We start from the raw sequence: 24,207 nt of genomic DNA, 5'->3' as shown, positions 1-24,207 counted from the left end.
AACATAATAAATAATATAGTATAATGTAAAATTAAAATAATTAAAAATGCGTTCGCCGGGAGTCGAACCCGGGTCTATTGCTTGGAAGGCAATTATCCTAACCGTTGGACTACAAACGCTTTTGGTGGAGACTTGTTTCCGTCAAATAATACATATTGTTTCTTCTTACACCATAACATACCATAACACCATGAACTTGGAATTGGCTAGAATGGATATAGAGTGTATGAGCACTTGAGCTAGAATTCAGAGCACCAACTCCAACTTTTACATGCTTGTGGCTCCCTTCATCATTGCATAGACTGAAACTATCTTCCACCTATTACCTATGAGAGAGGAAGTAATACCCTAGCTCTAGCTTGTTACAAGATAAGTAACATGTATGGTCAGTTAGTTGGCTCTTAGCCACATCCCTTCTGATCATCATCGAAAACATTGATGGCAGTCCTGCATACATTGTTTTCCTTTTCATTCTTTTTCCTTTCACAAATGCTCACACAAAGCAAAAAAAAAAAAATAGCAATCCATGCTTTATTAAGTATCATTTCCTAGCGTGATGAGCAATGAAAACTATGCATATGTCAAGGGTGGTAATTTTTGTGTGAACTCATAAACTGGTTTTCTCCCCATGCATGTAGAAAATATTCCATGCCAAACTGCTCTGTAGAATTTGTAATTTCTACTGGAGAGAGAGAGTCGTGTAATGATGTACCACCAACAACCAGCATAGCATCTTCTTTTTTCTTGTTATAGATAAATGAAAGATCACTAATTTCTCTCTCTCTGAATTGCCCCATGGCAAAAGAAACTAATTTTGCAGTGTGGATAGATACCTCTTTTCACAAATAGTTTTGATTCCAAACCACTTTGATTTTTTCATCCTTCAGTTTTAACTCTGTAAGTTCTTTAAAAGTTGGTCTAATGAAGGTTGACTCAAGCTAGGAAGGTTCACATGTGTAGACAACGCAAAGGGTTCAGATTGTATCTTTCACACGAAAGAATGATCGATCTTCGTTTGTGACATCACCTATTAGATTGCGCTCCGTACATCTCTTAAAGCACTTCGAATCTTTTCTTTTGTTAGCAACCATTACACACGATCCAACAGTAGATTTATGTGAAATAGGATGAATCCTTCTTTCGTGCGAAAGATACAAACCTATCCCTAGTGCAAAAAAAAAATGGTGGAGTGGGAAAGCAAGGGAGACAATTACATGTCAAAAAAAAAAAGATATATACAACTATTATATCCATCCCGTAATAGGACTACAACAACACCCTTCGTACACAAGGATCAAAGAGATTATCTTAATCTCAATATACTTCGAACCACACATGAGAAGCGGTATTAAGTTTGATATATATTGTTAATCCTTTTCTCATCAACTTAGACTTTTGGGATAAATTGGTTATCCAACAACATCTTAATTCAAAGTTTGCTTGCACAATGCATATGGTACTTGAACAGATGCCACGATAAATTCCAGGGGTATTTGCATATTCCAAGTCTACCAAACGCACCACTTGCCTTTTAGTTCAAGTTCGACAAGGACCCTTCAATGCAAGATGGACCCAGGCGACTTACTTGACTACACCTACAATTTCAGCGCCCCACCACTAAACTCCAACCCTTTCCTCCCTCCACATTCTCAAAAGTCTTCATAAGCCTAACGATCTTGGAACTAAAACAAGCCAACAAAACCATTAATGGATGCATAGCTGTGGAGAATAAGGGATGGAGTGTGGAAAAAATAGCGTGGACGCATACCCGTGCTATTTTAAGTGACCATATCGCTACTATTTTTTTTATAATAATAAATAAAAAAGTAAATTATATATTTTTTTAAAGATTTGTGTTTATTATATTTATATTTGATAGTCCGTAAAACCTAAAGTTACATCCAATTAAATTAATGATGTTAGTAAAACTATTTATGTTATATGAAAAATCGAAAATATTCTTGGATGGTAAAGAGAGAAGAAGGAGAGAGAAGGGAGGAGGAGGAAGAAGACTAGGCTTTATACCTAGCGCCGCTCAGGGTTTCGCACGCCAGAGCTTGAAGAAAGAGAATTAATTTTTATTCATCATAGCATAATCCTAAACGATGTACGAACCCATCTATATAGGATCACAAAATAATAAAAAAATTCTTACAAAAAAAACAATTCTAGAAAACCCTAAAACGACAATATGTAAATAAACCTATAACATAAAATCAATATAAAATAAAATCAGGCTGACTGAACTGGCTAGATCCTGTAATGACCGTAGACTCGAGTGATAGCTGACCTGGCACTGATGTCTACACCAATTTATTTATGTTCTTGCATGGCTGCTATATCATTTAATGTATTAATTTTTTTTTCCATTGCCATATTAGATCCAATTTAAAATTAATGATTTGAGTAATATTTTATTAAATTATGGATAAAATGTTGGATAAAAATAAATGTAAACGTAGATTTTTCAAATAATTAGATGTAAATATAGTTTATTCTTAATTTTAAAATATTTTTGTAATTTATTTAAATAAAAAAAACAAAATCTGATAGAGATCCCAAGTCCAATTATCCTATCTGCATTCTTTTTCGTTATTTATTGGGATTCATGACTCAGCTTCCGTGACAGATAATGGTCTTTGTCATAACTTACATAGTTAATATTAAAATATCTTGCTCTCATGAGAGCTGGTCCCCTGCATAGGGCACCACCGGCAAAGGCAAAGAGCGTGGCATCAACTTTAGTCGATAAAATAGTGGAATTGTTAATTTTTTATAGCCTACTAGAAATTTGGCTTTCTAGATGAAGCCCTATATATTATATTGATATTAATTTGCCTTCCTCTTGTATGCTTTAGAAGATTGTACTGAAATAATCCTTTATTTTTCTGTTGAGCCAACTGAGTAAATGTAAATTAAATTTTGATTTAGGATATGATGTAGCATTGATGATTGTCTTAAATATTTATTTATTTTCATAATGATGTTCTAGAACCTTGGTTTTTAATCTTAATCTAGTTTCTTGTCGGCTTCTACGGGGAGAGAGTAATATCCAATGGCTTTAAAGCCCAATATTATTTTCTAACATGGTACCATGAAAGTAAGGCACATGTTCTTTTATTTAAAGATTTCTAAATAGCAATTTGCTTGCCGACAAGTTGGTTTAGCGAGTTCCATGAGAGTTAATCTTTAGTAAAAAAAAAACATCTTTAGGTAGGCATGTAAAAAAAACCCTCTGAATTTGGTTTGAGGTTCGAGCCATGATATTTTTTTTCTTTTAGGTTGTGACAATATAAAGGTGTACTACTGAATTTTTCTCTATATATAACTAAGGCATATATTTTAATACCTTAATGGAAATCAAGCATTCATCATTGGTATGTCTCTCTTGTTATAAAATTTGCTTTAGAATATATAATTATATATTAATTTTATTTTATAGCAGCATAAACTTTAACCATGCATGACTAAATCTTGAGTTTCTACCATACTCTTGGAGAAGGCCAAAATTATGCTCTTTCTCTTAGTGAGGTGGAGATCTTTATGAGAGTCTCACAGGTTTGGCCACTCGAAGAGAAAAGTTTGCACAAGAGCATTAGAGATGAAATGCACATTATAATTATGACTTTTTTCCAAATCCAATAAAAGAACCATAGAATTTTACAAATTGGGTGATTATGGCCTTTTCTGGAGCTTTGTCCATTGCTATTTCCAAGCACAAGACCAGGTGGTGCATCTCTTTCCACTTATCTCAATATACTAAATTGTGTTCTCAGCATGCTTTCCTCCTCATTGATTTTTTTTTAGTAAAATTATTCTAGGGTAATTCAATATGTACAATCTACAACAATGGAAGGAAAAATGATAAGAAGTAGAACTATATCCGAGAAAAATAGAAATAAACTTTCCAAAGACAATTTTCAGATAAACAAACAAATGGAAAAACTAATATTTCCAAGAGAAAACAAGTTTTCCAAGCAGATGGACTTCTAATACAGCCCTAAGCCAGTTATACTTTGGATGCATTTGGAATTATCATGATCTAACATAGATAAATGTGAGAAGAGTGTAAGAACAAAACAAAAGGTTCTTGTACCAATCATCTCGGGCACTCTTTTCCAATGTAAATATGCTCCTTTGGATTTCTCCCTAAATTGTGTTTTGAAAAGGAGAAACCGATGAAATGCATCTATTAAAAGTAGATCAAAATTTGCTAACATAACTAACTGCAATGGAAAATGTTGTGTGTGTGTGTGTGTGTGTGTGTGTGTGTGTGTGTGTGTGTGTGTGTGTGTGTTGGGGGGGGGGGGGCAATGGAATTTAGTCCCACAAAGATTCTGTGCCTTAATTGAGGGGCGAAGCTCTTTCCTCCCAAGGCGTCTTTTGAAGGGCAACACCGTGAGGGCATCCCTCCGTCAGCGCTGGACGCGCGGGTCGGAAATGTCTCCCCCTGTAGCGCTGGACGTGAGGGCCGGAGCGCCCAAAGCGGACAATACCTCATGAGGGACGCAGTCTCTTTCTCTGCTCGGCTCGGTTGGAACTATGCTATTGCGCGGGCCCAAAAAACCCCGCAATAGAGGCAATGGAATTTAGTCCCACAAAGATTCTGTGCCTTAATTGAGGGGCGAAGCTCTTTCCTCCCAAGGCGTCTTTTGAAGGGCAACACCGTGAGGGCATCCCCCGTCAGCGCTGGACGCGCGGGTCGGAAATGTCTCCCCCTGTAGCGCTGGACGTGTGGGCCGGAGCGCCCAAAGCGGACAATACCTCATGAGGGACGCAGTCTCTTTCTCTGCTCGGCTCGGTTGGAACTATGCTATTGTGCGGGCCCAAAAAACCCCGCAATAGATGGCGCGCCAGGAAGGGGCGCCCCTTGCCGCCTTCCCGCTGGGGGGGGGGGCAATGTTGTAGGGAGGGCTGCTGAATTTAGTCCCACATCGGCTAGTAGCGAAAAGGTTCTGTGCCTTAATTGAGGGGCGAAGCCCTTTCCTCCCAAGGCACCTTTTGAAGGGCAAAACCGTGAGGGCATCCCCTCGTCAGTGCTGGACGCGCGGGCCGAAATGCCCAAAGTGGACAATACCTCGTGAGGAACACAATCTCTTTCTCTGCTCGGCTCAGTTGGGACTATGCTGTTGCGCGGGCCCAAAAAACCCCGCAACAGAAAATATATGTAGATATATTATTGCAAAATAATCTTAACATTTCACTATTTGATAAGATTATATCAAGTAGTTGAACATAGTACACTCCTTCCTATTGAGCTAATATATGCATCTCATTTGCTTGATGACTAGTGAGAAACATCTTGGTTGAGTTTACAGTTTGGCAAATTATTAAAACTTGTATAATATTTTTTTTTATAAAAAAAACTTATGAAGAACATGTCATTTGTGTTTTAACATCAGGGAGGAGGTGGATTTGGTTAGCTCTATCTGCTTTGATTGTTGTATCATCTTACCCAACTCCAAGACTTATTGTTTCACATGACTTCTAATAAAGTCTACTAAAATCAAAATGGAGGCGTGGGCTCCTCCTCTTACATTTTAAAGTTTCCCAGGTGTAAAAGTCAAAGGTAATGGTAAAAACTTGAGACATTTTTGAGGTGTAGATGGCTGATGGTCAGAGCTGGGCCATGGGGTTTTCAGTTCTTTGCGGAAGAAATCTTAAAATAGGACAAAGTTTGATTTAATTACAAAAAATTCAAATTTGAAATCTATCTATCTTTACCCTTTCATTTGGAAATAAATGGTGGATAACATATATTTAGCAAGGAGTATTGTAGCATTTTTCTGAACATACCTCCAAATTTATTATATATGTTCTAAGTAAAGAAAGATGTTAGTTTCCAGCTTAAGGTTCGTTTTGTTAGGGTACATCAAATTATGAAGTAATTTGACAACTTTTTGGAACCATTTATTTCAAAAAATAATTATGAAAAAAATAAATTTTATCATATTTGGTTGGTGAAAAAATTATTCCATTGAAAAAAAGACTACTATATTTAATCGAAAGTAATTTTATATAAAAATATTGTCAAAATTCAAACAAATTCAAATAATAATATTTTTTTTTTCAATTCATTTGCCGACTATTTATGGCCCACCAACATAAACACCGTCAATATTAGCTATTTCGAATATTGAAATACATTTACATAAGGTAATAAATATTTTTATATTAATTATATACATTAGAAAATACATTTCTTATTATATATAAATTTTAGTATATTTTGGTATATACATAAATATATAATAATTACTAATAAATCCTACGTTATATTTATTGATAATTAATAAATATTTATTAATTCTTCATTTATAATTATTTTTTTATAAATAAATACACTAAAATATAAATAAATACTACTAATCAATTTATTAATTCTTAATTATATAATATAATTAATGCAATATTAATTATATTATAGGTGTGGGCTATTTTTTGGAAAAAAATGACAGTTTCACAATAACTCCACTCACACTTGTTGGTGGTATTTATTTTACTTCTTTTTAAGATATATAATTTATTATTTATTTTAATATCTCTTTTATTTATTTTTATACCAAATATGGTAACGAGGTATGAAATTTATTTCGGTTATTTTCAACCAAACCAAATGAGTCTTTAAAGCAAGGTTGAGTTTTCCCCGCCGTAAAAGTAAAACCTCATCGCCACCTACCCTTAGCTGTTCACATGAGATCATTAAATAGACGTGTTACATTAAAAACAATTAAAATCTTACCATATCATTATCACAAAAATATCTGCGCCTATGCCTTCTCTTTGGCGGGATACAGGAAGAAGCAGTAATCATCGCGTTGAATGCGCCACGTGTCCCTTTGAATGTTGGCCCCACCGGATATGATACGTGTCCATGCGACATGGGTCCCACGTGAGATCGGGGGCAAAATGGGGTGCCCGGAAAGCCGGAGGATGCCTTCGCCATTAGGCGCGAGAATTACGGACTCGGCAATCCTGGATTATGTCTGATGGCCGCCGGAGCGTTACTTTTTGCAAACGCATCAGTGACCGTACATCGCGTTTCGAGAAGCGCAGAACGCATGTCAGGTGTCGGTGCATGAATGTGATATACGATGGACATCGCACCGAACCACCAATTAAATAGCCCGCTTAAGTGCGGTACCTACTTTTGTTTAAGACCCCATCCCCGCAAAGGCGCCACGCGGAAGCGAGCTCGCTGCGGAGAAGTACCGAATGTGCTATACGTGCTGCCTTGGAGCGAATCCCCAAGTCTCCCACTTCACCAAACCTCCCGTCGGTGGACTCGGCGTCCCCATACTGCTAGATCTAGCGATCTATTCCTCTTTTCATTTCACTCTCCTCCTCTCCCGATCCAATCAGGGTTAGGGTTAGGGTTAGGATCTCGCCCGCCTTTCTTCAATCCACAGCGACCGAAGGAGCCGATCGATCCAGCGATCGAGAGAGCTTGTTCGGCGGCGGCCGGAGGAGGAGGAGGAGGAGGAGGAGAGATGGGACGCGACGGCGGTGGGGGAGCGATGAGCGAGGGACTGGTGAGGAAGGTCCTCCTCTCCTACGCCTACGTCGGGATCTGGATCTTCCTCAGCTTCACGGTGATCGTCTTCAACAAGTACATCCTCGACCCCAAGATGTACAACTGGCCCTTCCCCATCTCCCTGACCATGGTCCACATGTCCTTCTGCTCCGCCCTCGGCTTCCTCCTCGTCCGCGGCCTCCGCGTCGTCGAGCCCCCCACCTCCCCTCCCATGACCCGCGACCTCTACGTCGCCTCCGTCGTCCCCATCGGCGCCCTCTACGCGTTCTCCCTCTGGTTCGCCAACTCCGCCTACATCTACCTCTCCGTCTCCTTCATCCAGATGCTCAAAGCCCTCATGCCCGTCGCCGTCTATTCCATCGGAGTCCTCGTCAAGAAGGACGCATTTAAGACCGAAACCCTGCTCAACATGCTCTCCATCTCCTTCGGCGTCGCCATCGCCGCCTACGGCGAGGCCCGCTTCAACGCCTGGGGCGTCATGCTCCAGCTCGCCGCCGTCGCATTCGAGGCCACCCGCCTCGTCCTCATCCAGATCCTCCTTACCTCCAAAGGCATCTCCTTGAACCCCATCACCTCCCTCTACTACGTCTCCCCCTGCTGCCTCGCCTTCCTCCTCCTCCCCTGGTGCCTCGTCGAGTTCCCCGTCCTCCGCGCCACCTCCTCCTTCCGCCCTGACCTCCTCATCTTCGGCACCAACTCCTTCTGTGCCTTCGCGCTCAACCTCGCTGTCTTCCTCCTCGTCGGCAAGACCTCCGCCCTCACCATGAATGTCGCCGGCGTCGTCAAGGACTGGCTCCTCATCGCCTTCTCCTGGTCGGTCATTCGGGATACAGTCACCACCGTCAACCTTATTGGCTACGCCATTGCCTTCCTCGGCGTCGCCTACTACAACCACGTCAAGCTCCAGGCGCTCAAGGCGAAGGAGGCTCAGAAGAAGAACGCGCAGGCTGACGAAGAGAACGCCCAGCTCCTTGAGGAGAGGAACGGCGACCGGAAGAATGACCCCCAGGCCTGATCTCTCTGTTCTCTCGTCCTCGGGTGGTCTCAGTCTCGATCGATCTGATCTGATCTCATTTCTTCCGTTGCCTGATTATCGCTCTATCTACGTTACAGAGAGAAAGGAGATTTATTTCTTAAGAAAATTTAGAAAAGAACCTTTTTTTTTTGCGCTCACCTTTCTCTTATTTGTCTTATTTCTATGCGGGATGAATCGTGTTGGGGCCTTAAATCTATCTGATCTGTTGGCGTTGGATTCTGATATGTGTATGTCTAGATCTATCATCTCGATCTCATGGATTCAATGCGGAGCTGGAATTTAGGGTTTGGACGCTGTTCTTGCTGTTGGCGGGGAGTTCATGGATTATCATTGAGATCTGTTCGTTGGTTGCATTGTTATCATCTGCCTTTTCTCTTTTTATTTTTTTGCTAATTTATTTGTCGGACCAATGTAGGAGCTTTCATCTTCCTCTTCGAGGAAATTTGCTGTGGTGTTTAAATTACTGGTACTGCTATAAATATTTTGATGAGATTCTTATTTAGTCATGTTTGTTTCTAGTCCTATTCTTTTATGCGCTTAATGTTGTTCGTATTGGAATTTAAGTGTTTCTTTCTAATCCTATTCTTTTATGTGCTTAATGTTGGTCATATTGGACTTTAAGTGGCAGATGTAACTGCAGTATTATGTGAATGCTTGTGCACCATGTATTTCACATTTTCTAATGTAGTATTTTGTTACAGCTGCATTTTGTGCTATGCCCTGTTTTTGTGTTTCAAAATGATTAGATTTGAATGATTATGTTACGAATGCTGCATAGTTTTACATGCATCATGCCTCCACTGGTTGCAGATGTGAAGGAATCTTTTTATTCTCTCAGAATTTCAAAAGTTAATGTTCTCAGTTAACAAAACCAGATGTATGAGGAATTTAAAAAGTGTTTTTGATCTTATGTTTTGCCTGTTGCAGCTGGTAGATCATTGACACTCGATCTGTTTAGTCTACTGGCTGCTTCTCTTTTTCTTTTTGGCTTTTTTTATTCTTTTCTTCTTTTAGGTTGTTTCTCTAACATAAAAGATCCAGTACTCCATCTCTTGAAACATATGGCACAAGTTAGTATAGCACAAGTTAGGTTTTCTAGCAATCACATCATATTTCACAATACTTGGTTGTGGTTATTGCATCCATAGTCTAGTGAATTTTAATGATTTTATACAAAGAATCATTGTTTGTTGTCTTTCAAATCTCTGTCATGCATAATTACTTGTCCTATTCATATCTCATTTGGGTATTAGAAATACAGTGCTCATGCCATGTCCGCATTATATATAGCTCATAAGAATTTTATTAAACATCAAAGCCTTTCCTGGTAAGTAGATATAAATTATCAGAGTTCATATGAATAGCTTATCTGAAGGTCTGTAATGCATTTGTCATATGCATTATGACTATGTTACATTACATAAAGATGAGCTGTAGTCAAGGTTGTCAAATTGCCTAGGCATGCTTAGGTGTTGATGCCCTTAAAGGCCTAGACCGAAAGCATAGGTGGCCATGCATGCATCTGGGGAAAAAGTTCCTAAAAATAATAAAAATACAATTTTCATTTATGGACTTACATATTGTTTAAAGAACGCACATCGAAGAAGAATATCATATTGATAAACAATAAGATTGTCTCCTGCTTAAGCCATCAATAATGGAATCTTTGATTTAATTACTTTAATTGTTCTCATGTTTTGTATTAAGTGGTTTGGAGTATTTAAAACTTCCTGGAAAAATAACATGTCCAAGCATCAAAGGAAAACTATTATAGGTGGATACTTCTCTCTTGAAGTAGATATTTTTATTACTAGAAGAGAGTGAGAAAAAAATTAAATGCTTTCAATAAATCAATGAACAAGTTGGCTGTTGAGACAGAGGTGGGCCTTAGGTACCTGTGTCTAGGTGTCAACCTAGGCATTTGGGTGACCGGTTGCCCGAAGATTTGGAAAATGTCAGACGTCTAGGTAGTTGGGTTGATTAAGCTCCTAAGGTTGAATATATTTTGAATATATATTCTGTTTCCTCTGAGTCTATTTTTATTAAACATATTTTTGTAAAGAATTATTTTGAATTTCTTTTAACAATTCTTCTAGCTTTCTCCCACCATGAATGTGCTGCATACTCTAACGGTGTCCGTATTTTCATATGCTCGATTGATTTAAAAACTGCCTTTGATTTGCCCTGTTTTATACTGTAGATGTGATCTTCTCTACTGTAGAAACCATTGTCTCTTACACCCTAATAATATAGAGCTTGAGGAAGCCAAATTTGCTTATTGTGAAGGTGAAAGTGATGCGTATGCTGTAGAATGCATGTATGATGTTTTCAAAGTTGTGCATGATGCTTGATGATGCTACCTAGGACTTACCACTTGATGGATTTCGCATCAGAAGGTTATGCCATACACCAAAGCTCCAGCATTATGAAATTAGTTGACCCTGAGAGAGATATTTTGCGTTGGCATGATTGTCTCTATCAAATTTGGAGATTAGTTTTGAGTAATTCGGGTATCGAGCTCTTGACATCCTTGTGACGACAATGGACAGGGGAAAGGTGTTCATGAGTTGTGTGGCAGACCTCAGGCTCTATTGAAACAATTGAGGGGATAAATATTATGAATTGAGAAAAATTTTGTCAATAGGTGAATGGTTGTGGTCTAACATGTGAGGCAAGGAATGCAGTTGATCAATGTAAACATAACTCAGATAGAGGATTGAGACATCTGGTTTTATGTTTCCCATAGATGGGTTTTCTTTTTCTCTCTGTTGATTGAGGCTGATCTTGTATTGTTAATGTATCACAATGCAAAGTATATTTGGCACAATAAGTGAAACTTGCTTGCATACTTGCTCCCACCTATTTTCAATCCTTTATTTGAAGCTTTCAGTTCTTTCTTTTGTATACTTGCTCCGTTTTCTAATATTTCAAGAATAATGAGGTGATCGGTATTGAACTTTTATTGGTCGTTCTTAATACCGGCATCTATTAACTACTTCCTACAGCATGCATCACACATGAAAAGGCTTTCTTCCAGGTCAAATAGAGTAATGCTACATACTTGGAAAAGTTATCAACTTAGGCTCTAATTGATATACGGCCAGAGAGGACTGTTAGGTGGCCTTAGGATTGGCATCTAAAAGCCTATTAGAGGCTAGTTATGAGAAAAATCGTCGAGATATTGAAATTCATGGGAAAATGAACTGATAAACTGGATTATGATATGCCTTGATTTCAGTCTCTTAGAAAACAGAGAAGTCAAATTCACCAAAAGAATTTTTTCTCCAAAGAAATGTCCGTCTTGTAAAATTTGGGAAACTTCGGCAATTTACCATCTTTTGCACGATCCAGTTTGTCTAGACCGCAGAGATTCAAGGCTTACAAGGAGCATTGCAACTGGAATACGAATTGCTTAAGAGTTAAGAGGTTCTTTAGTTGCCTGCATTTCTAAGCATGGTTGCTGCCTTAACAGCTTTCAAATGCAAGCTAGTTTAACTCACTTGCAAGTACAAATGCAACATACTGGCATGATCGGATGACCTCACTAATGATATCATATCATAATTATACTATATAATTATTGTAATACTATATCATAATATAATTATAATATAATTATAATATTATTATATATAATATACTGCATTATGATAATTTGATACAATATATTATGTACCCGCCTGCTAATCCATTATAATTTTGCTTGTCATGATAAATACTAGAAGGAAATACAGCAAAACATGACATGCAATGATCAAAAACACAATTAAGGATAAAACTAGTTAAAACACAATTTCATATCTTAAAGATGCTGACTTAATGCTTTCTCTGGGGCAGGCGGCAAAGGTGGCGTTGAGATGTTTGATTAACACTCCGGAGACTGGATGAGATGAGTTGACATCGGCATGTGTAATTTGAGGCCATGGTGGAGTTCAGTGTGATGCCTGCACTCTGAAATTCTGTGCCAGTGTAGCTGTTTGGGTGCTGATATACCAGCACCAATTCTGTAAATTCTTATTGAAATTTAAGTGTTTTTACTAACTTATTGTGGATTTTAAATTAGTGAATACTAAATCAATCCCAAGATGGTCAGACCATTCTCAAGTATAAGATATTGCAACTTCCCATGTCATCTGAGATAAACCAACATCTCAGACCATTGAAGTATGATCACATCATGGAACTGAAATAGCTCAGATGATGCTTTTTCAAACTTTAAGATCTTTAACAGAGCATGAAACTTGAATTATGATGTTCAATTTATATATGATTCCCATGTCAAAACAACATGAATACATCTGATCGATGTCCCCCCCCCCCCCCCCCCCCCCCCCGCACTTATTGAAGCCGATATTGAATATCTAAAGCAAATCTCAAATCTGCATGAGATGAAGAACCAGCGGCGAGGGAGAGATCAGTACCAGAGCTGCATTGTTGTTGCAGGGGCCTACTTTAGAAGCCGAGACTGCTGCACCTTGGTGACAATCCATTACCAGATACATTTAGCAAGTGCCAAATTTTCAAGTTATCAGAGTTAGAAATGAGGTCAACAAGAGATCCTATCATAATCCTTTCTCAAGTTTCTTGGCAACTATCTCGAGCAGATACAGTTGCAAAATTGACAGAAAATTTCATTGACAAAGTGGGTAGGGAGAAGAAATACTCAACAGATGATGCTACTTCAGAAGATACATCTCTGCTAAAAGAAGCTGATAATGAACTGGGTGCAGTATACCGCTGGTTCTCTTCGACGAGTGAGGATGCAAGCCTCTGCAGCAAATTGTAGAGAGATGTCAAAAGTTTCAGACATGTATTTAGATCAGTTTAGAAATGGAAAAGATTAGGACCAAGAAAATAGTGCATTGCAGAAGAAGTTTGTTTGGCTATGGTGCTGGAAAATCAGTAATTCCTGCAGAGTGAGTTCTGAAGGGGTGGTAGCATTGGTTCAAACCTCGATGAAAACATATTCGAACTAAAAAGCAACTATAACGATGATAAGTTAAAAGGTAGGCACGGAAGATTGGTTGTGTACCTGATACAAATACATCCTTATAATCATCATCACCATAGACGAAAGATGGAGGCTCTGGAGAACCAACACCAACAATGGTGCTTCCACTGCATAAAATATCAGTACAACATCAATGATGCAGCAGTGATGAAAAAGAAAACATAATACAGAGATATAGGGATTGAGGTTGGGTAACAGTCTTGGATCTTAAAACATTTATGGATATGATCATTTAATGCCTATATTGACATCAAACTTTTCCAAAATGGACACCAACTGACAACCAAGGAGGAGGTTTTGAGTGCTGAGCCCATAGTGCACATACTTCAGAGCTTGTGAAGTTTACTGATATTTTGAAGACTATGAAATTGCATCTACTTTCTCTGATCACAACCGCCACACTCTGATTTCTTAATCCTTTAAGATGAAATCAGAATTTCGAAAGCATAGATGGTGAAAGAGAAATAAGCTCTCTCCTAGGAATTGAAACTGAATATTACATGTTGATGTCAAGATATAAGCGTGTTTCCAACTGTCATGAGTTATTATGAAATGGAGGCTTTTAATGCTGGAGAAGAGAAACTGATCTTATATACCGGAAGAGCTAGATTCTTATCAAGTAGATCCTTAGATGTCATAATCATTATGCAGATGCTTTGGCCACCCCATCTCTCGTTAAGGATGTCACTTAGTTGGCATAATAAACATATAATATGACAAAAAAAGTTGTAAATTCTGCTAGTAAAAATTAAAAAGAAGTGTATAGGAATAAGCACATATACATGTGCATACTTCGCAATGAGAAGCATGTGCATATTTTACTACATCAAAATAGATTGATTTCATATAATTGAAATATGAACGTGGAAACTAGCAGGGTAATCATTTTACCTTCCTGACATGAAAACAGCATTAAACTCTCCATGGCTGGCTGCAAGCACTCGTTTTTTCAACTTTTTGAGAGATGGAAGCACTTCAAAAGCAGGAGGCTCTGAGGAGCATAGACCAGGAACAAACCGATTTTTCCATCCATGTTGTCCTTTTCCTTGCTTAATACAAATCTTTACTTATTTTTTACTGTCATTAAGTCTCAATCTTTATTGAATTTGTGCTACATGGCTATGCCTGCCATTTTTGGTTGTTTCATTTCGCTAATATTAACTATTTGTTGCAGTCTGATGAGCCTGTAATTGAAGATGAGGATGATGACGATGCTGATAATGATGAGGTTGAAGCTGAAGGTTGGTCAGGAATTTATATTTTATAATTATTTTTATGATTTGTGTTCCTGATTACATGTTGCTTACTGAAACAATCCACAAGAAGTTATGCTATTAATGTGATTAAGTAACAATCTCCTTCTGGAATAAATGTCGTTGCCAGCAATAGGAAGTGTGTAACCATTGGTAGGTACCCTCTTTGCTGCCCACCTTATGCCTCCATTTTTTAAACCATTGGTAGGTAGTATTTAATGCAAGGTTCTAAAGGGTAATTTTCATATGCTAGCGGGCAGAGAGGACCATGTAGCACCCGTGCGGTAGGCCCTTGCAAGGCGAGTTCATTTAAAAGATAAGGAAAAATTGTAGTAGTTAAAATAAGGAGAAAAACTAGAAAGAACTAAACAATATTAAGAAATAAGGAGAATAAGCTATTGTGAAGTAGCAAGAATAGAGAATTGAGGAGCATTAAATTATAAGTTATGTTACATGGATTTAAGTTCATGTGTTGGGTGCATGTCTAAGATTTGGGTCATTTTAATACCTAAGCATTTCTTCTTTTGGAGCTATGTCCAAGTGTCATACTAATATCCATGTTTAGGTGTCGGGTGCTGGTATTTTAGGCTAAATGGAAGGTCTAAGTAACACAGATTATAAGTAGAAATAACAGCAATTAAGTAGTAATTACAATACTCAAGGAGTGGTAGAAGGTGTTGCACAAGGAGAAAGAGCAGCAGGATGAAGGGGAGAAATATAAACTGTAGTAAAGGGAGGAAGATGAGCTGTAGCAGTGATATGGAAAAGAAGGAGAAGAGTAGGTGTAGAGGAGGATGAGGATGGAAGAGGTAGGGAAACAAAGTACTTAAATCATCTTCCATTTGATTTGATCTTCATTACCTCTTGTTCGCCATCAGCACTTTGCTGAAGCATCCTCCCGACCACTTGTCTGGCATTTGTTAATAGAAGCCTTTTTTTTCTCTCTAGTATTCTCTTTATTGCTTTGCTTGGGTCTTATAGAGGTGCCACCTTAACAAGCGAGTATTCTCTCTAGTATTCTTTTCATTTGCTTTGCTTGGAGTACTTAAAACAGTTGTTTAAGGTGCCACCTTGTGCATGGTAATTGAGGTGCAACAGAAGTATGACTCTTGCTCTTTCGCATTTTCCAAAAAACACTGTATCCAATGAGAGAAGCAATTATAGACTAAAAGATAACTAGATATGGACCAATTATTTGCCAAGAGAGGATAAATATGAAGAGAGGTTCCCTCTGTTCATTCTTATTCCAGGTCAAATCTGTTTTTCTAGTGACTTTGCAATTTTGCTTCCCCACTGTTTATTGTGTAAAAATTGTCACTTTAAAATAGTACAAAATTAAACTCTGGCAAGTTTTAATCCTTTGTCTCATTCATTGTCATTGTACAATGCTATTTGGCTCTGACTCTTCAACAGATTATATTGTACTACTTTTTAGTTAGTGATGAATGGTAGAATATATAAGCACTGTGAACTAGTGATTTGCAAATCGGAGGCCATTATTCAGCTATCTATTTGGACAGGATTGCTTTATGAACATTTAATAGGTTGATGTAGTTGTTATATATGCTTCTCTTCAGTTAAATTTTTCCGAAAGTGGACCATCACCTGAAAAGGATTGTTCAGATGATAACTTAAAATCTCATCACTACCCATATACTCTAACAACAGCCGGGAATGAATGTCTCTAGCAATTGGTTCTGTCTGTAATTCATTCTCTCTCGAAAATCACACAGGGCAACAAGGTGATTCTAACAGTACGTCCAAGCAAAGCAGAAGTGAGAAGAAGAGCCGGAAAGCCATGCTGAAGCATGGAATGAAGTCCATTCCTGGTGTCAGTCGTGTCGCTGTGAAAAGAAACAAGAATGTGGGTTTCATATACTGTGCTTATCGCTTGAACTTTATTTTGGTTCTGCAATCTCTATGTATGACTCCTTTTTTTTTTCTGAAAAGAGTGTAATAAAGATTTTATTGCGGTGTTGCCGTTCAGGTTTTGTTTGTCATCTCGAAGCCAGATGTTTTCAAGAGCCCCACTTCAGACACTTATGTTATCTTTGGGGAGGCAAAGATCGAGGACCTGAGTTCTCAGCTGCAGTCGCAGGCTGCAGAGCAGTTCAAGGCTCCTGATGTCAGCCGCATGATCTCCACACCTGAGACATTAGCCATGGCTCAGGATGATGAAGATGTTGATGAGACTGGGGTCGAGCCGAATGACATTGAACTGGTGATGACACAGGCTGGCGTCTCAAGGTCCAAAGCTGTCAAGGCACTTAAAGCTGCTCATGGGGACATTGTTTCTGCTATCATGGAGCTGACAAATTAGTGATGTTTATCATGGAGCTGTCAAGTTGAATGCATTTTTGTGGTAAATGTGCTCATTGATTAAAAACTATATATAAAGAGAGTTAAACTAGAATGCATCCGAGTATGTTCGATCTCAAATGCTTCTCAACAGAAATCAATAATGGATTTTTTTAGAATGAAAGATTCATTGTTGATCTTCATTGAAAATTTATTCATGTTATATAAATTCAAGTGCATGTTAGCTCTCGCAATATGCATACATATTTTTATATATATGTATATATACATAATTTGTTGGTAGTTTTTTGAAAGGAGTTTGATTTGATTGGCATTTGGGAAGAGGAGAGATAGTGTGTATGGTAGTTAACATGAGCAAGACATTTAGGGAGATAATGCGTATCTAATGCTCTATATTAGAATTTAGAGCGCCAATGATATCTGTCGGGCGGAAATCGGAGTCATTAGATTTTTGTTTCCGAAAAAAAAATCTGTTGGATTTGATCCCATCGCTTATTTGTTGCTCACAAACAAAAAGGGAAGGTATATATAAAAAAAGCGCCGTTGCCGGGGATCGAACCCGGGTCACCCGCGTGACAGGCGGGAATACTCACCACTATACTACAACGACCTCGTTGCTCTTTTATTAACAAAGTTATATGAAACGATTTTACAAAAGAATCATGGCATCAGTAACACCTTTGGATTCTACTTCACACTCAATCCAGTTAAAAACGACCCTTGTATCCCAAATCCGGGGGTCATCCGAATCTAACTGTAAAACTCCAATCAGGTTAATTATGAAAACTATTTTGGCCCCTGACAATTCCATTAGTTCAGGTTTTGATTCATTAAAACTTGCTTCTACTTGGAACATGACTTGGAAGAGCTAGAAAAGACTCAAAACCATCAGCCGCGATTCCGAGTTAAAAATTGCAGACTCGGATCACATTGGTCTCGATCAAACTTCTCTCAAGCTTTGCAGCTTCATTTCATCTCACAGATGAATAAAGATAGCTGCGAAGGCTTGGGAGAACAAACAAATCAGATGCCTAGTAGCTCAAGGAATTGATCTCCCCACATGATTCTTGTTCATGCACCAAGGGCAAATCCAGGTCCAGAGCGAACTCGGTGCAAACTATACCATTAAAACACCATTCTCCAATTCTTTTTCTCCAACTAGGATAAGAAATCAGGAGCTCACAATTGATCATATATATGTATATATATATATTTGGCCAGCATGACACAGACATAGCTATTCTCAATTAGGTCAGACCAACTATGAACAAGAAATAACTTCAATTGTAAGTAACAAGGAAGACCTATCATCCATCCAAGATGTGTTCATTCCTCTATGCTTACGATAGTAAGCATGATTAACCTAAAGTTTACCAATCATCCTAGAACCACTACGGCATCCAATTATGGTCTTGGTAATCCGGAATCCCAGGACGGGACAATCCTGTTTTTTGATTATTTTTTTCTTTTTTAAACATTAAATGATTGTCCTCAGGACTCAAAACTCGCACCTAGTTAAACTAAGCCTTTTATCATTGCACCAAGCAATAGCACAGCATATCTAAAAGATAGAGGGGATTTGAGACTCCAGGATCTCAAAGAAGTCAATTCCCAGAACTTGAGGTAAACATAGTATATTAACGGCGGCTTTTAAATTGCATCCTAAGTGACTCTGTTTGCAGCTGTCTATAATAATCAAAGCCAAGTGCAGTAAAGATCCCACAACCAAATAAAAAAAATCTACCTGCTCTTCGGCAAGGGTTGACTCCAGGGGCAAAGACAAAAGCCTTGGTGCAAAGAAACAACTAGAGAATTAATAAATACAACCACAAACAAAAAAAAGGTTAAGACTTGTCAGTGGCAATTATTGATATCGATACCCTGTATGTTATGCTCATTGCTGGTTCTGCAGATTCTTACTAGAGAAGGGAACAAGCACTTAGGAAGATACCAAGCATCCGAACTTATTATTTGTTGCATCAAGTGGGCTCTCCCATCACAGAGGTCTAGGAATAAGAGGAAAAATGAGAACAGGAAATAAACACTTGAGCTAGCCTCATAATACAACCAGGTTAAAATGCTAAGAAGTGAATTTTGTACTCATTTTCAGACTTCCACAAGGGATAGCAAAGTCCAACAAGATCATCTGGCAGAGTCTATCACTTAGTGAAAGGAACATATTGCAAAATCATTGAAAAAAGAAGACGCAATTCAGAAAAAAAAAAACCCATGTTTAGCTGGAAAATGCAGAAGAACCGGACCACTCCAAATATTATATACAGAAAGTAGAGTCCCTACTTTATGATTATTGAAAAGAACATAATTCAATAACTAGTGGAAAGGCACTCGGTGACCCATAAATTGGAGTCCATATGAATATGTTCCTCCTATCTTGGCATGTCACTATGTTGATGGTTAAATGTTGGTCTGTCAGTATAACCAGACTTGTAATGGGTCACAAGTGCCTAGATAGCACAAATAAGTGTTATTAGCAGAGGCATGAACAAACACCTGCTCGTGTCGTAGAGCAGCGCCCCTGCTTGTGTTGTTTCAAAAGCAAAGAAAAGTAGAGATGATGAATAGTACAAACAAGAATACCTTCTTCAGCAACTCGTTTAGGAACAATCATTACAAGCACAAACTGTAGCACTTAACTAAAAAACAAGATGTCTCAAGGGATACATAGGGATATTATTAGCTCTTTTTTTACCTTTTTACATGTATAAACATGATAGCTGAGCCTCTCATGATGAACACACTAGAAATCCAAAAGCAAAATAAGGTAAACAAAAGTATATTTATGCGACAAATTTTCATGGAATTTACGCAATAAGAAGCAAAGCAAATGCTGCAGAAGAAAGCATAGCCACCATTCACACTGAAGACAGCAAGGACCTTTAGATGTTTCATGACCTTACAACAAAGGTTTCATATGAAAACGTCAATTTCATCATTGAATATAGTGGAATCTTGCTTAAATGGAACATGAAACTGCAGAAGTGAACTATGTTCATCGATAGGAGGATCATCAAAGAACTAGCTGAAGATAGATTTCAATAATCAAAGGGCCATCCGGAGTAACTCATCTGGTTAATATCTTCATGAACAGCAGCAGAACTGCTTCCCCCTGATTCATTCTGGTGAGAATTCGAACTAGGGTTTGAGGAGCGAAAAGGCCACAGAAAGGATAGTGGATTTCGCCTCCCTTGACTTTCTCCACCATTTTCCCTACTTGTGGAATAATTGTTATTCTCACTGTCTCTGGCACCAGAATTTGGATTTTGATTGCTCGAACGGCTGCGGGTGTTACTTCCAGAGCCCTGTGATGGCAACTCATGGCGACAAACTGGGCAGGAATTGTGCTGGACCAACCATGGAGTGATGCAATCTGAGTGATATAAATGCTTACATGGCATTTCACGTGCGTCAGATCCCAACTCAAACTTGTCTTTACAAACTGGACAGTGTGAATCACCACGAAGATGCCTCTGGTTTATCTTCACGGTGGGCATCGCATCAATTGCTGACTGTGAAGCAGGTGGTGGACCATGCCGATCATTTCGAGTAAGCTGTTCAATCAGGTCATCAAGACCTGAACCAAAAAAGTAATCCCCCACGTTGGCACGCCTCAACCCAAGTGCTGGGGCACCATTAAAGAGGACCTCCATACCTCCATGCTCTGACATACGAACAGGAAGCTGGCCACGGAAGATCAGCCAGGGACCTGGGCCAAATCCCATCCCATTGTCTGCGATCATACCAGGCCTACCACGAACATCATTGTCACGGTTCCTTAATGTCATCCGTTGCCTCATCAAGGCTGACAAGACCTCAATAATATTAAATCGACGATCATGGTCTTCACCTGTTTCCAGTCCAGAGAAATCAAAAGGGCTGAGGGCACCACCATCTATCTCATTCAGTTCCTGTATAAAGCCTCCATCACAGTAGGGGCAGATCACATCCCGTCCACGAGGCCGGACCGCTTGCCTGCAAGCATAACACCAATGTGTGTTTCCACTTGACATCTTCCAGACTCTCTTCGTCAGCTATCTCAGCCTGCAAAGCCCCCAAAACAAAGTTCTCCAATCAAATCACAAATTCAAGTCTGGACTCCTGCTCCTTCCACACAAAAATTCAGCAGCAACAAGGTAACTCTTTACAGTCCCACAGACAAGTACCAGAAGGGAGAAATCAGCATCAACCATCAATTAACATCTGCAGCATGAAAAGGAAAATGCCCAACATCAATTATGCAGTATTTATTTTTTAAGCTGATCGCAAGCATCAGGCAGACTGTGATGGCACTTCTTAGATATCAACTAGATTATGTCAAAAATGTGGATTCGCATCGACTCGGTTTTAAATAAGACGTTCCCCATATAATGTTTTTGCACATAGACAATATTACACCGGCATGATAAAAAATAAAACCACCCAAAACTTCAATCCATTTCCATAACATACTCAACCTTATTATGAAACCAATTACAAGGATTTTAAGAGAAGAGAACAGGCAATTTTGAGCCAAAAGATTAGAAGGTGGAAGACTCTGCAGAACGTGTATTTGGATTATAGTCGCTTATGATCTTCACATGAGAATGAGAATCTGGAACGGTAATCTCCCTTCCTTCACTCCAAATCTAATTAAGTTTCATCTCAAAAGAAAAAAACAAAAAAAAAGTTGAAAGTATAATTCATCCACCAACTCCCCTAAAAATGCAAATATAATCTCTCACTCTCTTACAGGTGCAATACAACAAGCCCAGGCATTCGAATTACGACGACTACCGAGCCCTACAACGTTTTTGCAAACCTAGTAACTATCAGCACATAGCAGAGATTAAGGTGAGTGAAGTAACAGGCACCGCTGACATCAGTTTAGAGTTTTCCCCGCAGGTGAACCACGATATCATCAAGACTCAAAATGTCGATGCCCATAATGACAAGAAACCATCTTTTGCATCCAGGAATGAAATCTGAAACATTTTATGTCTAATAGCGTTCCTCCTATCCAATACTGCTGCTACAAAAAAAACCTAAACAAAAAGAAAAACGGACGAAGGAAAGAAAGCAGCGAATGGAGAATCCATATATTTCGAAAAATATAAATAGATTATACAACTAATTCACCAAGATGCTTCCAGATTTCAGCATCTAAGGAATCACGAATCCACAATTGAGAAAGAACGCCCTAAATCGACATATCCTGTCTCACCAACTCATCCAAAAAAACTAAGACAAATCCATCAGAAATGCGAAAAAAGAGCATCGAGGCATCCAAGAAATCAGGAAAAAGGCATCAACAAAATACACAATTTGCTCAACAAATCGAGAAATTCACTGGGACTACACTAAGAAAGCACCGATCCACTGCAAAATTCTCAAGAGATCAGTACAAAAGGAAGGCGTTTTACCTCCAAAAAGGCCAGCTTCCACCGGCAACCGTGGAGGACTGGGGACGAGGAGGACAGCCCCAAACCCTACCAAAGGGCTAGGGTTAGGGTTGGGAGGAGATAAGGGTTGGAGGAAGTAGTAATAACAGGCGCGATGGTTAGGATGGGGATTTTGATGGAGGCCTCCGGAGTCCGGAGGGACAAACCCCCTTGTCGGTCTCCAGTGTACACTTGTGGGCTCGCAGCGCTGACAGCGACCCAGGTTGCCTCCTACTGTGGGGTTCAGTGTACCCTTGATTCATGGACCGTCTGATCTGGTGGAACATCTTAGTTTTGTTATTTAATGTTCATTTAACGAAATCAATTTTGTTGATGATTACATCATGAGATTTTCAAACTGGTTTTTACAATTTTATATAAATTTATATTTCAGATTTTGTTCTAATAAGATAGTTGATATCGGATTTTAAGACCTCGATCTCTCTTATGCCTTTAGAATCTCAAGAAATGTGGGATCTTTCTAATTTTATCCAAATTTTTTATTTTTTTTGCTAGACTGGATGATTCATACAACATGTGTACAGATGCATCCAATAAAATTGGAAAACAAAATATCACGGAGCTTCCGAGGTAGCTTCCCATCCTCCGCCCACAGGATGCTACTGACATGATTAGCCACGTAGGTGGCCATTCAATTCGCAGCCCCGTTGGCTTCTCTAAATACATGCTACGCCTGGACAACCCCTCTGTCCCTCATCATCATCCAGTTATCGCGAATCTTGATCACCTCACTATTAGCCATCTAGCAAAATGGTTGAATTTAATGGTTCTAAAAACCTTGTAGAGTTGGAGTATAACCTAGGCCATGTTATGAAATAACAATTATTTTATGATTTTAACGGGACTGAATTTGTTATATATCTATATCTATGTTACTCCTAAAACATAACTAGTCTAGCTTTTATACATACATACATACATACATATATATATATATATAATTTTTGTATAACTTTCAGAGATTAAGTAATAAATAATTGCTGAAAAATAACTCTCATGAATAAATATCATTGATCTCATCTCCATGGTAGCAGAAACAATGTCGCCATGAGCAGCTATTTTAGTGATGACACCACCATGTAGATCAACTTGAAGAAAGATAGATTAGTAAGGCACATTGCATGCAGATTAAACCAGATGTACATCATGTTCATCTAACAATTTAATCTGCTTTGGGGCCAAGAGCTATTTTTGAACAAGTATTCAGAGCCCAATAAGGATGAAGGAGTAACATTAGACACTATGGAAGATTAATCCTAAAACCATATTTTGAAAAAGTAAATGGAAAAAAGAAAGACACGATTCTGGGTTGATAATTGACTAATGCAAGACAACTCAATAAACCGGTTTGAATGAGGTGTTTGCCAATATGATTTGGGTTAAAGCATTAAGAAAACTAATGAGGGCATGAGGAAAAAACTTCAATAGCTTTCCTTTTAGAAAAAGAAATACTAAAAACTACGAGATAAACATTTGAAGAGAATTCCAAATAAAAGCCTCTAGTGAATTATGCAAGAATATAATATTATATATTTCAAATGTGAATAAGCTGATGATTATTTACTCTAAACTAAGCTGCTCTGATTTAGTTTGCTGGG

General features: G+C 38.5%; 2 protein-coding genes, 2 non-coding genes and 1 pseudogene across 6 annotated transcripts; 2 read left to right on the top strand and 3 right to left on the bottom strand.

The window, feature by feature from the left end:
* Positions 1–47: 47 nt before the first annotated feature.
* Positions 48–119, bottom strand: TRNAG-UCC (transfer RNA glycine (anticodon UCC)). Its single transcript has one exon. It is a non-coding gene; the product is annotated as a tRNA-Gly (tRNA).
* A 7,050-nt stretch (positions 120–7,169) lies between these two features.
* On the top strand, positions 7,170–9,072 carry LOC103705059 (putative sugar phosphate/phosphate translocator At5g25400). Its single transcript, XM_008788656.5, has one exon. The coding sequence runs from the start codon at positions 7,491–7,493 to the stop codon at positions 8,547–8,549; it is 1,059 nt and encodes a 352-aa protein (XP_008786878.1). The 5' UTR covers positions 7,170–7,490; the 3' UTR covers positions 8,550–9,072.
* A 3,823-nt stretch (positions 9,073–12,895) lies between these two features.
* On the top strand, positions 12,896–17,667 carry LOC103705105 (nascent polypeptide-associated complex subunit alpha-like protein). The gene is made up of 4 exons (XM_039132296.3): positions 12,896–14,614; positions 14,756–14,822; positions 16,568–16,698; positions 16,822–17,667. Exons 1-4 carry the CDS (start codon positions 14,546–14,548, stop codon positions 17,152–17,154), a joined length of 600 nt encoding a protein of 199 aa, XP_038988224.2. The 5' UTR covers positions 12,896–14,545; the 3' UTR covers positions 17,155–17,667.
* A 24-nt stretch (positions 17,668–17,691) lies between these two features.
* Positions 17,692–17,763, bottom strand: TRNAD-GUC (transfer RNA aspartic acid (anticodon GUC)). The gene has a single exon. It is a non-coding gene; the product is annotated as a tRNA-Asp (tRNA).
* Positions 17,764–19,733: 1,970 nt separating this feature from the next.
* On the bottom strand, positions 19,734–22,751 carry LOC103705061 (putative E3 ubiquitin-protein ligase RHC1A pseudogene; annotated as a pseudogene). Of its 2 annotated transcripts, XR_015972909.2 has the most exons (3): positions 22,571–22,751; positions 21,335–21,371; positions 19,734–21,212 (listed from the first exon to the last, which is right to left on the bottom strand). The product of XR_015972909.2 is annotated as a putative E3 ubiquitin-protein ligase RHC1A pseudogene, transcript variant X1 (transcript). The 2 variants fall into 2 exon arrangements; XR_015972910.2 differs by lacking the exon at positions 21,335–21,371.
* Between the last annotated feature and the right edge of the window lie 1,456 nt (positions 22,752–24,207).

Source organism: Phoenix dactylifera, chromosome 14, assembly GCF_051530095.1.
Source record: "Phoenix dactylifera cultivar Ajwa chromosome 14, Ajwa_hap1_PhDact_Kaust_v1.1, whole genome shotgun sequence".
Lineage (NCBI taxonomy): Eukaryota > Viridiplantae > Streptophyta > Magnoliopsida > Arecales > Arecaceae > Phoenix > Phoenix dactylifera.
The sequence above is the reverse complement of the archived record's forward strand: the minus strand, read 5'-3'. Positions and strand labels throughout refer to the sequence as shown.